Genomic DNA, 18,817 nt, shown 5'->3' on the forward strand with positions numbered 1-18,817 from the left:
TAATTACAGGAAGTCCATTTTGACAGAGAATAATGCTCTCATCCAAAATGTGGTGCAGCTGAGGGCACACAAAGAAATGCCTCTAGACAGAATGCCGAAGCAAGACTGTCCCATAGAATTTAAATATCACAAGATTGTTTCATGTGTTAGCCTGCAGTGTCCCTCATGTGGTGGCCTGCAGTGCAACTTTTTGATGCGGCATACTTCTTTACTGGGGGACCAGTGCAAGCGGACATTGACAAAATAAGTTGCATACATGGCACAACTTCTGCTCCCAAAACAAGATATTTCTGCCCCATGCAAGTAGGATGCCCTTGCCCCCTATTTGTGTGTTTACACCAGACTTGTGCTGGGATTTACACAGTTATTTTATGTCATTATGAACTTCAAATAAAAGAGAACAAAGCAGCAAGTAGTATAATATATCGCTATAGCTGAGCAATTAAGCTAATTATCAACCACACTTCATTTATAACATAAACATTTTCCCTGTCAGATGATTTAAGAACAAACATAGATAATGTCGGAGCACCCATACAAATCTATATTATGTCATAGCCATGGATTCAAACATTGGATAGACAGTAGGTGTGTCTTCAGCATGCCCTATAGATATAAGTAACATTGCCGTCAGAGGAGAGAGAGATGCAGATATGAGTCACACACCGCAGAGTACTTGACCCCCAACGCTTTCTGAACTGGAAAAAATAAGCACCTTCGTATGTGTCCCTGGGCAAATTTACCAAGTGGAAGTCATTTTGCATTAGCCGAGAAAAGATAACGTTTACAAATCTGATTTTATCAATTTCAGAAAACAAAATTGAAAGGTGGAAAGCAATAATGGAACTACTGCATGTGTCACTGCTGCGTTACTTATCAGGACTGTATATGGATATGTATTTGTTTAAAGGGCCCACAACACAATAAAATGGCCTTCACCTGCTTGTAAATATGAAGTGCTGATTTGTAAAAACCTGAATCTGCTGCAAGTTCTTATATCATTTACATAAATAAGATCCTTTGCTGCAGTGGAGGCAGCCATGTCGAAATCTCTAGGACCCACATTGTTAAATACAAAAACAATTTAGGTTGTGATATTTGTAGATACTTGATGCACCAGCCCAAAAGTTTAGCGTCTCTGCAACAGCAATGATTTAGGGCGTAGGCCATCAAATTTGTGCACAGGAGCTCCCCATCTTGGATAGTGTTAGGAGCTGTTGAGAAGCTAATGAGGTTCATCTCATTATAAGCTGATGCTACAGGACAGACTTCTAATGCAGATTGCATAGGTTTCTGAGCAGCCATGTAATGAGAATCTGATTTAATTACTAAATCTGTCTTGTATCTTGACATTTATTTTCTATACACTGTATATACAAGGAATGCACCAAATCTGTTATTTTAAGATTCAAACCAAATCCAAGCCTCATTTGCATATGCAATTTAGGACGGTAAAGGTGAAGAGAACTGCATGCATAAAAAAATGTCTGCGCAAAACTTGTACTGGCTTAAGGGGGGCTTATTCTCTCCCCATATTCTCAAAGTTATAGCATGGGTAGACACAACTAATGCCTGGCAAACAGTATAGTGGGAGATAGCAGGTAAATTGTAGGGGAGGGGGTAGAAATTGCCCTGGTATTATGTTGAATATTGTATTAAATTGAAATGTTATTTATTTATTTTGGTGATATTGGTTCAATAAGTGAACAGTAATGTTTCTACATAGTTTTATATTTCACCTTGCATATGATTTTTAGGCACCTCCTAATAATCAAAACAAATAATATAAAGCAAACTTTGCCTTATACTTGCTTTTTATAAATCTGTTGATAGTGACGAAAAACAAGTGTTGTGATGAACCTTTTATGAAATAAATGCTTTGCTGACTGAATCGTTCTCTTTAGAGCTTTTTAGCACACTACTATCTTGTGGTCATAGATAGAATAAATTCTGTCATGCACTCCATGCAAATACAAGAGCAGCTTTCATTGGAGAATTATTTGCCCTTTAGTCCTTTCTTTGCTGGGCTGGCGTCAGTAAGTGTGTTACAGAGAATTTACTGTACAAACGCTGGGCTTCATTTGATTTTTCTGCCATTTCCCCTATGTGTTTTATAAGCAGCTGACCTTTTCGATCTCATTTTATTTATAGATGTTTTCCACCGTTCCGGAGATGCCACAGACAAACTCCCAGCTGCATTTGTCTCGTAAAAGGAGCACTGACTCAAAGCCGCCTTCCTGCAGCGAGAGGCCCTTAACTCTCTTCCACACAAGCCATTCCTCAGAGAAAGGTGGGTGTGTCAGAGGTCCCTCCTTCCCTGCACAAAGCTGTGGGGTGGCGATTGCTATTTCTGTAGATATCACTTTATTTCATAGCCTGGTATCCTTCTCCCCAGTAGTTGCATCCTTCTTTTGCTGGCCAAGAAAAACCCTAAAAATTTATGTTTTCCAACCGCAGAGTTTTCCAAGCTCAGCAATCGGTGTGTGGGGGGATTGCTTATATCCATTGAAAAATATGCCTGTTATATTCATTTTCTTGAATTAATACGAATGAATGAAACACTGAACAGGAACTTTAAACTTGGATTTTGAGAAGTCACGGGCTTGATTGCATTCATTAAAAGTACTGTGCAGAAATAAGGCTAATTATATACAAAGCCCTCATGACCAGGCACTTATAGAGGAGTTTTTTACCCACTGAATTAATCTGGCCATACATGGGCAGATTTAAGCTGCCGATTCGGCACCTGTAAGCCTAGTCAGCAGTTTCTTTGCCGGTTGAGGGGCCATCCCAACGGCCTCGCTGATAGATATCGGGCTAAAAATTGGGCACATATCTATTGGGCAGACTGGAAAATCCTGCTGGGTGGGGCCGTATGCACACATTGATGTGGTTCTGACTATGAAGTGTTGGTTCAAGAGTTTTTAAGGCATTCTTGCCTGGAAATCTGGTGTTCTGGTGCGGTGTATTTGATCTACTAAAATAACATGGTGGGAAAAAAATGGTTGTAAAGCCACTGCCTTTAGTCCGATGGCACAAGGGCCTGATGTTGTCTTGAACATTTTGGTGACTAAAATGTGCTTGAAACCCTCTGTTACAGGTTCTTTTCAGCCAACAGCAATTTTTTCCCCAGCGATTAAATCACACTGGACAGTAGCTTGTCTGTCATTGAAAGCCCATTCCATCATTTGAGTTCACTGAAGCATAAGAACCAGCATATTTATGACCTCTGAAAACCCTGATCTATTTTTAGCTAAAACTATTTTTATAAACATGATGCCGAATTATCTTAACAGACCTTATGTGTAAAGGTGTTTGGGTTTTTTTCCTGCTGTTACTGTTCCTTTAATAATGACATTGGCACAGATAGTGGAAAACAACAGTTATCAGTGGAAAACAACAGTATCAGTGCATACTCCTAGCACTCCCTTACCATTGCAAGATGCATTTAATTAGTACAATTGCCAGTCCTCACCCGGTTCTCAGGTTGTCACATTAGGGTCCCGTGTGACTTTACTTAAGTACTAGCCTGTCTGAACCATGCAATGTATTAACATCTGAACATCCTATGATTCAAGCCTCTGCTGACTGGAAACTGCAAAAAACTTGAACTCTTAAAATGTGAGGTTTCATATCCAAATCAATAAGCTCAAATTTCACTAAACATGACTACTGGGCATGAAAGATAGGAGGCGCTTTCGATTAAATCACTTAATCCATGGTTTTATTAAGCTGTTTTGTTTTTTTTGTCTTCACAAAATGTCTCTAACATAATTGGAAATTCATGTTTCTATTCCGAGACTAGTAAACTGTGAAACACAAGCTTCACCCATGGGAATTACAGCCGCCATTGATTTTTTTTTCCAGTATAAATTTGCAGTATGAAGCAGAAATCACGTTTTTGCTTTGGAGATGTTCTCTTGTGTTTTGTCAGGGATTACCGATTACCCAGCATGATATTCTAAATGGCTGAGCACATGCATGTGGTATACAGTAAGTAGATGGAGGCCATAAAAGGATAGCTCCTACATGACATGCAAAGGATAGCGCCTACATAACACGCAGATGATAACTCCTACATGACATGCAAAGGATAACTCCTATGGGACATGCACAGGATAGTTCCTATGTGACATGCAAAGGATAGCTCCTACGTGACATGCAAAGGATAGTTCCTACGTGACATGCAAAGGATAGTTCCTATGTGACATGTAAAGGATAGCTCCTATGTGACATGCAAAGGATAGTTCCTACGTGACATGCAAAGGATAGTTCCTATGTGACATGTAAAGGATAGCTCCTACGTGACATGCAAAGGATAGCTCCTATGTGACATGTAAAGGATAGCTCCTACGTGACATGCAAAGGATAGCTCCTACATGGCATGCAAAGGATAGTTCCTACGTGACATGTAAAGGATAACTCCTACATGACATGTGAAGGATAACTCCTACATTACATGCAGATGATAATTCCTACATGACATGCAAAGGATTGCTCCTACATGTCTTCTATATGACATGCAAAGGATGGATGTGACATGCAAAGGATAGCTTCTATGTTACTTCTATATGACATACAAAGGAAAGCTCTGACATGACATGCAGATGATCGCTCCTACATGACATGCAAAAGATAGTTTCTGCACAACATGCAAAGGAATAGCTTCTTCTTGACTGTAGAATCTGAGATAACAGGACTGGAATCTTATCTTCAACCAATAACAATCCTTGTAATGTTTCAAATATAAAGTAGATTTTTTACAGGTATTTATCTTGTAGTAACTATCACATCTTATTAGTGAAGTGCCCAACGTGACACTGGTGTTCTCGGTTATCCCCAGGGGCATAAACACTGTTTTTTGGACACTGAAGGGGCTTTATTTGGCTTATCCATGGAAACAGCCTGTCTGCTACTTAAATAGAAATAGCTGGAACTTTGTCTTGGCTGGTGACAGTTATTGAAACTGCTGCTGGCAGGTGAGAAAGCAATACTGAGTACCTCATTCATGTTTTCAAAATTCCCTAGCGCAGTGGCACCCATTGCTTCCCAAATGCATACTTGTTAACACTAAACTATCTTTATGCTTTTTAAATTGGCTCATCAGAAGTTTCCCTTTTTTTATTCTATTTGTTACTCATCATGCATTAAAGAAACTCAATGTTTTGATGATTAACTCTGCCTGTTGCTCAGCAGCCCTTCCTCTCTCGCACATTACAAATTAGTAATAAGTTGCTGCTTAGTAAATATTTATGATATACAGTAAATACAGAAGAGAGAGATGGCTTTCTATAGCTTGCCCTCACCCCCCTCATTTTTAGGAAAGACATTTTGGAAGTAGAATTTCTGCTGTTGTGCATATCTGGCAACGCTATGTACATCTGTAAACAATTTTAGATATACTGTATAAAAACAATGAACAGCTTAAACGGTCAATAACAACAGAAATGCAAATTGTATATTATCCTTGGCTTAGTATTTTTTTCTATCCTGTAGAGCAAAAATGTTTTATTTGAGATGGAGTTCCTGGATTTTCTTGGAGTGATTTTGCTATTGGCTGTGTATGCAGCCACATGTTATCTGTTGTCTAAGCGAAGCCCCACCTGGTGTGCAGTATTCTATGTCAGTATTTAATAAAGGGAATCCATAGGAAGAAAATAAAAATGTCTCCTATACCTCATTGGACCCCAACAGTCACAGAATGGTGCTGTCTCTAAAATTGTGCTCCCTTACGATACTTATTAATTTTGCTGATTAGTGAACTCAGTGTTTATCCATTACCCTTTCTGATGTGGCTCTTTTCATTGTTCCCTTACTATTGGTCTATGCTGCTTGATCACTTTTCCCTTACAGAGGGTCTTTGTTTTCTTGGTCAATACGGGGCCTTATATTTCTTACTCTACATTTGGATGATATCATACTGCACTGCTTTGCACTTTGGCTATTAAAGTGGAAACTAGCAAGCCATTAACTTGACTGTGAAAGTGTCTTCTATGCAGCCACCACTGTGTGCTTTGTGCAGTAGTCTCATGCACCAGTCATGGCCATTTCTGACTGCATAATTGAATGTGTTACCCAGGTTTCCCAGAGGTGACGATAGACGAGCAGAGACAGGAAGGAAACATGCGACTATTATAGCCAGTTTTTGGATGTTTATCTTATGCGGTTTTGAAAAATTATATCTAAAACTATTATTTTACCCGTGTTTCCAGCTGTTGTGCTGACACCTGCAATCTGCCAACACGTTTACTTTGCAAAGCCTTAATTATATACAGTTTCATTACTAAGTCTCTCCATGGCAGTTAAATGGAAGCTTCTTATCTGCTAGGAGCCTTCCTCTATGAAATGTTGTACAGGTATGGAACCTGCTATCCAGAATGCTTGGGACTTGGGGTTTTCCCGATAATGGATCTTTCCATAATTTGTATCCCCATACCTTAAGTCTACTAGAAAATCTTTTATGATGTCATACATGTGAATCAAACCTCATTAAGTTAAATAACTTAATGAGGTTTGATTCACATGTATGACGTCATATCTAGGCGGCATTTTTGGAAATGGGATGGGCTATGTGTATAAGTATGCACCTAAAACACTTGTAATTTATCCTTGATAAAGGCCCAGGCATGGGCCGCAACGTTGGATGCACAAGTATGAATAAACGTTCATTTTCTTCACTGAATATTGGAGTGCGGGTCCCTGTCTAATTGCTACATGCTCAAATTTGGCCCAGCACCCACAGCAACTTAAGACTGGATTAGAGTGCGAGCACAATACATATAGACAAAAAAAAACATTATCAATATATTTAAGACTTAGATGTAGTTTGCCAGCTTAAATATATTGCAATATACGGACAAACAATCCCTGTTTTGTTTAAAGGGTAAGGCATTTTTCAGTAGCAGTATGCACAAAATGTCTCTGTCTTAAATATATTGATAATGGGTTGAGTGCAGAGGACTCTTGTATTTGTCTATGTGTATTTTTTGGTCACAGCCTCATTGCACCCCTGCCTAATGGTTTTAAAAATTAGTGGTGAGCAGCAAAACTTTTCCTTGTTTTATATCTATCTATCTATCTATCTATCTATCTATCTATATATATATATATATATATATATATATATATATATATATATATATATATATATATATATATATATACACATACACACGCACATACATAGTATCATGCTAGGAAGGTCATAATTCCCTGTTTCATAGTAGTTTTGTCATTTGTTTTTTATTGTGTTCATTGACTTTTGAAACCTGAATGAGTTTTGCCTTAATGAAAACTTGAACAAAATAAACTACAGGGAAAATATGACTACATTACCTGGGGGGGGGCGGCTCAAAAGTAAATAGCAATTTATGACATTAGGGCTTTACCACAAGGGCAAATTCAGGGAGATTTAGTCGCCTGGCGACTAATCGACTCTTCTTTGGGACGACAATCTAAAGCCGTTATGGTTGGAGATAACAGATCAAGTGTGTGCTTTTCCTTCTAAAGACATGTAATGGAGATATATGCTGCGCAAGTATCTTCCTTGTACAGGTATGGGACCTGTTATCCAGAATACTCTGCATCTGGGGTTTTCAGAATAACCGATCTTTCCATAATTTATATCTTCATACCTTAAGTCTACTAGAAAATCATTTAAACATTAACCTCATTAGTCGTATTTTGCTTCCAATAAGATTCATTATATCTTAGTTTGGATCAAGTACATTTTACTGTTTTATTATTATAGAGATAAAGTAAATCATTTTTTAAAAAATTGAAGTATTCGGATAAAATGGAGTCTATGGGGTAGATTTATCAAAAGTTAGAGAGTGAAGTTAGAGATATCCACAGTCTGCAGTGTGAAATACCGCCTCTCTCCATTCTTTTCTATGGGATTTATAAAGGCGTGTTTATCAAATGGTGAACTTTCACAGAAATGAATGGAGAGAGGCGGTATTTCAATCTGCGGACTGTGGAGATCTCTAACTTCACTCTTTGATAAATCTTCACCATATGGGTGACAACCTTTCCATAATTTGGAACTTTCTGGATAATGGGTTTTATCCTATACCTGTACTGTACAGATAGACCTGATAAGTGGACTCACAGCTTGCATTTTTATGCAATTGAAACCGCTGCCCAATTTGACCCACTACCAGTTTACCACCATGAAACCAAGTAAAGTACAGAAATAGTAAAAGAGTATAAGACCCCCTCTCCAACGTACATGTTGCTAGTGGTCTAGGGGTTAAAAGTATAAAGGTACCTTTTAATAAATATTTAGTAAAATCAGTTTCACTGTTCTGCAGGGTTATTCGGGGTTGCCAACACAGTTGTATTATATCAGTCTGTTAGACCATTTACTTGCAAATGTCTATAGACAGAGTAATGTAAACTTGCTTATGTCGCCCAAGTGATTAAACCAGTTCTCTGTAATCAATAGAAAAGACATGAGCAATCAGTTATATTGCAATCTCATTTTAAATGCCTGTCCATATGTTCTTAATAATAACATTCTGTTTGATGAAATATTGATTAGAACTCAATTACTGAAGACAAAAAAAACAAAGTATGAGGAAAGGGATGGATTAATGGCTGCTTCAGCCCTGGCCCCCTATCCCAGGCTCAGCCTGGTTTTACTCTGAGCCAACCCTCTTCTCCACAGCTTGTCTTCCTGGAAAATTCTGCCACTGTAAAGAGGAGCAACTCATATATACACCTCCCTTACCAGTGCAAATGGCTTCACAGGTATGGGACCTGTTATCCAAAATGCTCGGGACCTGGGATTTACCGGATAATTGATCATTCCATAATTTGGATATTCATATTTTAAGGGGGTTATTTACTAAACTCCAGTTGGGCTTTTTGGGGCAAAACGTCAAATTTTCTGTGGTTTGCACTGGAATAAGCCTGAAAATTCTGGCTTTCCGGCAAAAAAATTCAGGCTGTCCGGGTTTTTACCCGATCCGATTAGATCAAGCTTTTTTTTTTTTTCATAATAAATAAGGTATGGGAGTTTGGTTGTGTTTTTTTTTTATTTAAAAAAATAAATTGATAAATTCAGACTTTAGTAAATAACCCTCTAAGTCTACTAGAAAATCATGTAAACATTAAATAAACCCAATAGGCTGGTTTTGTTCCAATAAGGATTAATTATATCTTAGTTTGTATAAGGTACTGTTTTATTATTACAGAGAAAAAGGAAATCATTTGTAAAAATCTGGATTATTTGGGTAAAATGGAGTCTATGGGGTAAATTCACTAACCTCCGTAAATTCGCCAGCGATGGCTTCACTCACATCGCAACACTTCGCCAGGCGTAGATTCGCCAGGACAATGCTAATTCACTAAGTTGCTTCCAGGGCTCCGAACTCTGACGAAGTTGCACTAGCATTACTGCGCAAAGCGAAGTTGCGCTAGCGTTGGCTAATTTGCATACGGCGTGAAGTTAAAGTTGAATGGACGTATATTTTGCATCAAATACATTACACTACACAAGCCCAGGGATACCTTAATAAAATAGAGGTGTTATAATACCCTACACATGTGCCCAGTTTAGTTTATGTGCCATATGGTAGGAAATGTAGGGGGGAGCCCGGTTACTCAAGAAAAATTTTACAGACTTTTGCAGCCTATCACCCTGAAAATACTAAAAGACGCCAGCGTTTTTTGGGACTTAGAACATTTTTCTACTTAGAATTGAAGAAGCCCTATACATTCCATTGCACTTTGCCTGGTCTGAGCTGGCAAAGGCAAGTCTGGCGGAACAGGTAACGTTCAGTAAAATGCACATTTTAGTGAATTTGCGATGTAACGCTCTTTCGCCAGATCAAAACTTCGCTTTGTGTAAGAGTGCGAAGTAGCGCTAGCAAAGTTACGACATCGCCCGTTAGTAAATAGGCGAAGTACCGAAATGACGTCACGCTGGTGAATTTTCGCTAACGTTAGTCACTTCGCCCTTTAGTAAATTTGCCCCTGTGGGGGATGGAGAAGAAAGGAATTACAATTAATTTATCAATGCATTTGAACCCTTTATCTTCCGTCTTTGTTTTCAGAAGAGAAGAGGAACAGTGTGAATTCTAGTGCGGAATCTGTCAGTTCATCCAATGCTAATAGCTCTGTGAACTCCACTTGTACCCAGCGTTCTAATATGAATAATCTCAACGCCAGTGATCCGGACTTGGATGTGGCCAAAGTCAGCAGACCCAATTCCCTGTAAGTATTGAGAGGATGAGAATGATTTACACAGATCGTTTTTTTCTTTTAGCCATTTATTTAAAGCATTTAATGCATGTTAAAACCAGAAATCATTCCCCAAAGAAAATATCTTTCATTGGATGTAGGGGATGAGAAAGAATGAGATATAGATATAATTACAATACCTAAGTATAGTATTGCAGTATTAAAAATATCTGTGTCATGTACACAATAGCACAATGGATGAAGCTGAACACCCCCAGTTTGCATTTGTTGCTCTTCACTGTGATAATGGCACATTTTGTAGTTTTTGCAGGACCTAATTACAGTTAAAGGAGAAGGAAAGGCTTGGTGCACTTGGGGGTGCCAAATGTTAGACACCCCCAAGTGGTTATAGTTACTTACCTGAAACCCCAGGCCAGTGCTCCTATCAGCAGAAAACTGCACCGGCCGGGGTTATATCAGTGAGCACCACAGAGCGATCTTCTTCCGTCTTCCTCCTTCTTTGCGCGGCTGCGCATGTGCAGTAGAACGAAAAGCCGAATTTTAACTAAAAAGTCAGCTACTTTGTTCAACTGCGCATGCATTTGCCCCAGGAAATTTGAAGAGAGAAGAAGACGGAAGTGGATTTCTCTGTGGTGCTCACTGGTATAACCCCGGGCCAGTGCAGTTTTCTGCTGATAGGAGCACCGGCCCGGGGTTTCAGGTATGTAAATACAATCACTTGGGGATGCCTAATATTTGGCACCCCCAAGTGCACCAAGCCTTTCCTTCTCCTTTAAATGTCTAGTGAGAAATTAGAGCTCACCACAGAAAAGCTCACACACTTTGTATTCGTTCCTATGGAAGGATATTTCTCAAAAAGACATTGATAAATCTGCCCCATAGTGAAAATAGCATATTTGTGCTATTCAGGGTCCTCCATTTAGTCTGTGTCATTATTGGTAGGTAGAGCTCTAGGCCTTGTTTGCTTCCCACACAGAATTAGAGGCACACAACACTCCTGCAAGAGACTTATATACATTTATATATATATATATATATATATATATATATATATATATATATATATATATATATATATATATATTTCTTTCTTTTAATATAGAATGGTAAAAGTATTTGGGAGATGTTTGAGGATTTGCCCCATGTAAGATTTATTAAGCATTTCTTCTTATCCTGCTGTATTATTGTTTTTTTCATCACTCCTGTATATATTAGTTTTTTTTCCCTATATTACAGCTTTGTAAAATTAATGGTGAAAATGCTTGTGATACTGAAAGCACAGTGAATTGTTAAAGGCGCTAAGAACTTGAGTGCACTGTAATTAAATATCAGCATTATCTTACTTCTTAGCACAGGTGATTTAATGAGGTTAGTTCTGTAAGTTTTGTATCTCCGATTATTACTATGACCTCAATTGCTCATCGTTACCCAAGGGGCCTGAGGGGGCAGTGAGTCACTGTGCTGGAAAAATGCTTTTTGATATTCATTTTGCTTTAAAATAAAACAAAAAGTGATTAAGTAATGGAGTAATATGTTATTGTTTCTATTTTGCACCATTCACAGTTCTACATTAAAGGTCGTCAGATGAAGCAAAATGTAACCTCACAATTACTAATGGTAATAAGGCAACTTGTAAGGTGCTAACGCGATCTGCACTGGCGCCATGGGCATGTTTTTGTTCCTGCACCAGCACTTCACTGTGACATCACTGGTGTCCTATTCCAAATAAACAGAGGTGCCATACTTGGGATCAGCAAGGTCTGATCAGATCAGAGCAGTAGCTTAAAGCATGGTTTAGCAGAGCAGCTTCAGGAGAAAATAGTTATTCCAAGACGTGGGGGTATAACGAGCAATTAATTCCAGTTCACAACCACATTTAGGTCGCATTTTAGAGGCTTGTGAGGTTTTTTTATACCTTGAATGAACTCACAACCCGAATGTTTTCTGATTTAAAAAAAAAAACTAATGGAAAAACCGAAAACTCAAATTGATCGAGTTTTCGGCAGAAAAAAACTTGAATTGCTTGAATTAATAGAATTTTCAAGCGAAACCCACATAATAAAACTTGAACATCATGAAGGCTACAAACATCTTCAAATGTTACAAGGGACCTCTGCCATTGACTCCTACATGACCTCGACCTGGTGTATTTTCAGATTCAAGCTATTTACAGCTTCGGGGTATAATAAATTGCGAAAAATTTTTATTAAAACCTGAATAATTCAGGTTTTTTTTTTAACCTGAAAATTTAAAGTTTACCTAAAAAATACCCTCGAAAACTCTAATTTTTCAGGGACAAATCAACCCAACCTTTAATAAATAACCCTCTTAGTATATGCGTAATTTTCTTAATCTCCCTTGTTCTCATGTTATGCATCAGTAAAACACATTAGGAAGAACTTCTTGCACCAATGACAGACTGGTGGAAGGCTATATGGAGTCTTTTACTTTTTGCCAGTACTCTTATCCTTTATCAAATGCAGGGTAGGGTTGCAAGCACACAGTGGGATATAGATTCACAAGCTATGCTAATTTACCCTGATGATTACATATATTTAATAGTGGACTTAACACTTCATCATGGGCTGTCCATACATAATTTCATAATTCCTACAGTCACTGCTATACAGATCTAGGCTAAAGAGAAATATCTTTCGGGTTGTATTGGCACAGCAAATTTCTTATATTTTTAAACCTGTTATATTATCTTGAACAATAGGCGTATTTGTTAAGTGTTTATTTTGTTTTGTTTTTACATACCCGTAATAACGTCCCAGTAAATCCAAGATGACAGAGTTGTCTCGTCATCTGTTGTGAGTTACAGATCCAATTTATGTTTGGGCACAGCAGCTTAACAGACTTCCTTCTTGGGGCCAAATTCACTAAATAGCGAAGCGGCTAACTCTAGCGCAAATTCGCCAGCTTGATGTCATTTCGTTACATCACTAACGGGCGCTGGCGTAAATTCACTAGCGAAGTGGACCTACTCTAGCGCTACTTCGCACCCTTACGCCAGACGAAGTTGCGCTATGGTGAAGGGACGTAACTACGCTAATTCACTAACTTGTGCATTTTACTGAACGTTACCTCTTGCGCCAGACTTGCCTTCGCCACCTCAGACCAGGCAAAGTGCAATAGAGTAGGGCTTGCTTCAAAAAAAGTTTAAATTTTTTTCCAAAAAATGCTGGCGTCATTTCCTTATTTAAGGGGGATAGGCTGAAAAAGATCATACATTTTTTTGGAGGCACCCTCCTTCCCCCCCTACATTTCCTAACATATGGCACCTAAACTATACAGTGGGCACATGTGTAGGGCAATATAACACCTCTATTTTATTTTTCCCAGGCTTGTGTAGTGTAATGTATTTGCTGCTACATATATACGTCCATTGTACTTGGTGCCGTATGCAAATTAGGCATCGCTAGCGTAACTTCACTTTGCTTGACGAATTAACGCTAGCGCAACTTTTTAGTGATTTTAGTGAATTAGCGGGCCCTGGCGAAGTGTGGCGAAGGCTGCGCTAGCGCAACTCCGCAGGTTAGTGAATTTGCCCCTTGGTCAGAATATTCTACTGTTATCAACCATTTGTTTTCCCTCAGGAGTTTATATTTCTTTAAGATTGAAAGAATTATACATTTTTAATTTCCTTAAATAGGCAGCAAAATATGTGTTTCCTATTTATGTTTCCTAAGTGCTCAAACATTCTCTGCACACTGTAATTTTACAGTTATGGCACACGGGCATCGTTGGTTTCCTTGGTGCTTTTGGGGACCCGAATGTTTTCTGATTTAAAAAAAAAAAACTAATGGAAAAACCGAAAACTCAAATTGATCGAGTTTTCGGCAGAAAAAAACTTGAATTGCTTGAATTAATAGAATTTTCAAGCGAAACCCACATAATAAAACTTCAACATCATGAAGGCTACAAACATCTTCAAATGTTACAAGGGACCTCTGCCATTGACTCCTACATGACCTGGTGTATTTTCAGATTCAAGCTATTTACAGCTTCGGGGTATAATAAATTGCGAAAAAAATTTATTAAAACCTGAATAATTCAGGTTTTTTTTTTAACCTGAAAATTTAAAGTTTACCTAAAAAATACCCTCGAAAACTCTAATTTTTCAGGGACAAATCAACCCAACCTTTAATAAATAACCCTCTTAGTATATGCGTAATTTTTTTAATCTCCCTTGTTCTCATGTTATGCATCAGTAAAACACATTAGGAAGAACTTCTTGCACCAATGACAGACTGGTGGAAGGCTATATGGAGTCTTTTACTTTTTGCCAGTACTCTTATCCTTTATCAAATGCAGGGTAGGGTTGCAAGCACACAGTGGGATATAGATTCACAAGCTATGCTAATTTACCCTGATGATTACATATATTTAATAGTGGACTTAACACTTCATCATGGGCTGTCCATACATAATTTCATAATTCCTACAGTCACTGCTATACAGATCTAGGCTAAAGAGAAATATCTTTCGGGTTGTATTGGCACAGCAAATTTCTTATATTTTTAAACCTGTTATATTATCTTGAACAATAGGCGTATTTGTTAAGTGTTTATTTTGTTTTGTTTTTACATACCCGTAATAACGTCCCAGTAAATCCAAGATGACAGAGTTGTCTCGTCATCTGTTGTGAGTTACAGATCCAATTTATGTTTGGGCACAGCAGCTTAACAGACTTCCTTCTTGGGGCCAAATTCACTAAATAGCGAAGCGGCTAACTCTAGCGCAAATTCGCCAGCGTGATGTCATTTCGTTACATCACTAACTGGCGCTGGCGTAAATTCACTAGCGAAGTGGACCTACTCTAGCGCTACTTCGCACCCTTACGCCAGACGAAGTTGCGCTATGGTGAAGGGACGTAACTACGCTAATTCACTAACTTGTGCATTTTACTGAACGTTACCTCTTGCGCCAGACTTGCCTTCGCCACCTCAGACCAGGCAAAGTGCAATAGAGTAGGGCTTGCTTCAAAAAAAGTTTAAATTTTTTTCCAAAAAATGCTGGCGTCATTTCCTTATTTAAGGGGGATAGGCTGAAAAAGATCATACATTTTTTTGGAGGCACCCTCCTTCCCCCCCTACATTTCCTAACATATGGCACCTAAACTATACAGTGGGCACATGTGTAGGGCAATATAACACCTCTATTTTATTTTTCCCAGGCTTGTGTAGTGTAATGTATTTGCTGCTACATATATACGTCCATTGTACTTGGTGCCGTATGCAAATTAGGCATCGCTAGCAACTTTTTAGTGATTTTTAGTGATTTTAGTGAATTAGCGGGCCCTGGCGAAGTGTGGCGAAGGCTGCGCTAGCGCAACTCCGCAGGTTAGTGAATTTGCCCCTTGGTCAGAATATTCTACTGTTATAAACCATTTGTTTTCCCTCAGGAGTTTATATTTCTTTAAGAGTGAAAGAATTATACATTTTTAATTTCCTTAAATAGGCAGCAAAATATGTGTTTCCTATTTATGTTTCCCAAGTGCTCAAACATTCTCTGCACACTGTAATTTTACAGTTATGGCACACGGGCATCGTTGGTTTCCTTGGTGCTCTTGGGGATAAATATTGGTCATCAAATGCCCTCCCCTACCTGCCAGCTGCTTCCTATTCTTTTTCATAGGAAACAGCTGTCTTATGGCAAGTTCCATTTCCATTAAGGGGGTATTGCTGGGGAAAGGATAAGTTGGGAACAGTCACTTGATGGAAATGGAGTGTATCATAGTGAATTAAAATAGGTCAATTAAGGAAAGGTGAAAGATTACTACTAATAGCAGTCTTTGCAGTTAAAATAAGACCAATTGAAATTTTATATACATTTCTAAGACACGGGGTCACAGAGAAATCCTCACACTAAAGAAATGAGGGAGCCGTAGAATACTAAGGCTTCTCCCCAGAAACAAAAATATCAAAACAATGTGTCTCAATAGAATCTATAATTCGTTTATACCCACAAGTGATTGTAATGGCAGTGCACACTTGAACTCAATAAATCATATGCTTTAATTCAACAGTAATATCAAGTAGTGAGCAATTGGATTTTATATAGCTATAGGACTTCCTCTTCCTGGATATATAGATATAGATATATAGATATAGATATATATATATATATATATATATATATATATATATATATATATATATATCTATAATTTTTTTATTTTTTTTATTTAAGGATTTATCTATTGAGTAGCACACATTTTAAATACTGGCAAATTTGAGGATTTTAGCAATACAGGTATAGGACCTCTTATCCAGGATGCCTGGATTATTTTGATAAAATGGAGCCTAAGCGAGACGGGCTTTCAGTAATTCAGATCTTTCTGGATAACGGGTTTCCGGATAACAGATCCCGTACCTGTACATATATATTTATTTGTTTTTATAATGTTTTTTTTTTTTCATTTGGTAGGCTGGCCAGCCACTACTTGTTATAACTGTTGAATAAAAGCATATGGTTTACTGATAACCTCGGTTCAAGTGTGCACTGCCATTCAAATCACTTTTGGGTGTAAACGGAGTATACAATATGGAAGTTGTTTCCCCTGGAATGGTAAGTCTACTGCAGTCATAGTAGTATCAAAGGGAAGTGACTGGCTTTTAATCACACCAATGTGACATTTTCTCAGGATTAGTTGGAAGATATGCCCTATACAGAAGCAGGATACAATCTGCCTTATATATGCTTTTTCTGTGCAATCACATTGTTACTGTATGTTTGTTTTGCTGGTTGAATGAAATAAAATTGCAGAAATTATACCTGAATGCTGTGATTTACCCGTTGATTGTTTCCAAGAAAATATTTCTCCAGCTGGCAGTTTGCAATTCAGGAAAACCTATAATTCATATTTTCACTAAGAATTTCATATATACTTCAGTTCTTCTCAAATTGTTCTTGAAAGGTGTCATTCAATGTGCCTTCAGAACCACTTGTAGCTCTTATTTGATAAGCCTGACCTCAGATGTCTTAGGAAAACTGCAAGATCTCGTTAATTTGGTAAGCACAGTTTTGCCTTGTATAAACACAAACTAATTAGGGTTGAAGTACTTCATTCAGGTTTTCTGCACATAAGAATGCTTTGTTCTTTAATCCAGACTGTGAGAGCACAGCAATACAGTAGCTGTAATTGGACTATACCTATTTTGTGCTTGGATCCTACTTGCAGTTATTTTCAGTCCAGTTTACAATAAAGAACAATCTGGTAATTCAGGCATGCCTACTGTTGTGTTGTTTTACCCAAGGGGAAAAATCCTAAAATGGTTTTAAGAAATGTTTTGTAGCCCCTTCTGACGTCATACATTGACAACATAAGTCAATGGACAAGTCTTTATATGTGCATAGCATTAAAGATTATGGCGATATGGTTAATCAGTTGTACAGGCTGATACATTAGATAGCTTTAAGAAGGGGTTGGATGCCTTTTTAACAAGTGAGGGAATACAGGGTTATGGGAGATAGCTTATAGTACGAGTTGATCCAGGGGCTAGTCCGATTGTCATCTTGGAGTCAGGAAATAATCTTTTCCCCTCTGAGGCAAATTGGAGAGGCTTCAGATGGGGTTTTTTGCCTTCTTCTGGATCAACTAGCAGTTAGGCAGGTTATATATAGTGTTGCCACCCGGCAACTGGCCTAGCCGGTAAAACACCAGCCACGGCCGGGGGCGGTATTACAAATTTACCGGCAATGTAGCTGCCGGTAAATTTGTAATACACTTAAAAAAAGCCCGTGGCCTGCCCCCAGCCTGCTCCAAACTTACCTTTTTTTCCTGGGCTTCTTGCCAAATTTGCGCATTTGGCCCCGCTCCCTTTGACGTCATGATCCAGCCAGCCAATGGCGCACCCCGGCCCGCCCCTTTATCGTCATGGCCCCGTCCCTTTAAGACCGCCCCTCCACTTGCTGGTAAAGGTTATTTTAAAAGGTGGCAACCCTAGTTATATATACTGTAGACTTGAAAGGTTGAACTTGATGGGCGTGTGTCTTTTAACCTAACTTACTATGTTATTAAGTTAACTGTGTTTTCTTTCTGGAAGTATAGTATACACTAGATTTACTAATCTACCAGCACCATAAATATTGGAAGTATAGTATACACTAGATTTACTAATCTACCAGCACCATAAATATTGGAAGTATAGTATACACTAGATTTACTAATCTACCAGCACCATAAATATTGTTTACACAGTTTCTAAATTGCTGTACAGTAAGTTATTAATGTGGGCAGTTTCCACTGGGCCTGGATTGTTTCTTCCATCAACAAATAGTCACCATCATTTGCGTTATATACCCCAAGTGAGAGAATCTGTATCAGCTTGTAATATTACATTATTAAAATACTGTTATGGGATGTCTGGGACCTGTGGAAAATCCCCTAACAATATTTGCTTTAGCAGTTAGAACTTACCCAGAGCCTACAGTAATTCATGAGCGTCGAACCCTGCTTCAAAATGAAAAAGTCTGGAGTACAGCCATGCCTTCAGATTGCGGCTTGCTTCTGATTTACTTAATTACCTGCCTGTCAGAAGTACCAAGAGCCTTGACTTCACACAGCTTCTGGGGACTGCAAAGCTTCAAGCATAAAATATAGTCT

General features: G+C 38.3%; 1 protein-coding gene across 2 annotated transcripts in view; it reads left to right on the forward strand.

Annotated features, from left to right (window-relative positions):
- Positions 1-18,817, forward strand: part of arhgap26.L (Rho GTPase activating protein 26 L homeolog) — a 268,850-nt gene that overhangs the window by 188,960 nt on the left and 61,073 nt on the right. For both annotated transcript variants that reach the window (XM_018251140.2, XM_018251141.2), the window contains exons 19-20: positions 2,152-2,290; positions 10,059-10,218. In XM_018251140.2, the coding sequence (XP_018106629.1) occupies positions 2,152-2,290; positions 10,059-10,218 (299 nt within the window). The remainder of the gene's footprint in view (positions 1-2,151; positions 2,291-10,058; positions 10,219-18,817) is intronic.

The sequence above is a fragment of the Xenopus laevis genome, chromosome 3L, assembly GCF_017654675.1.
Source record: "Xenopus laevis strain J_2021 chromosome 3L, Xenopus_laevis_v10.1, whole genome shotgun sequence".
Taxonomy (NCBI): Eukaryota; Metazoa; Chordata; class Amphibia; order Anura; family Pipidae; genus Xenopus; species Xenopus laevis.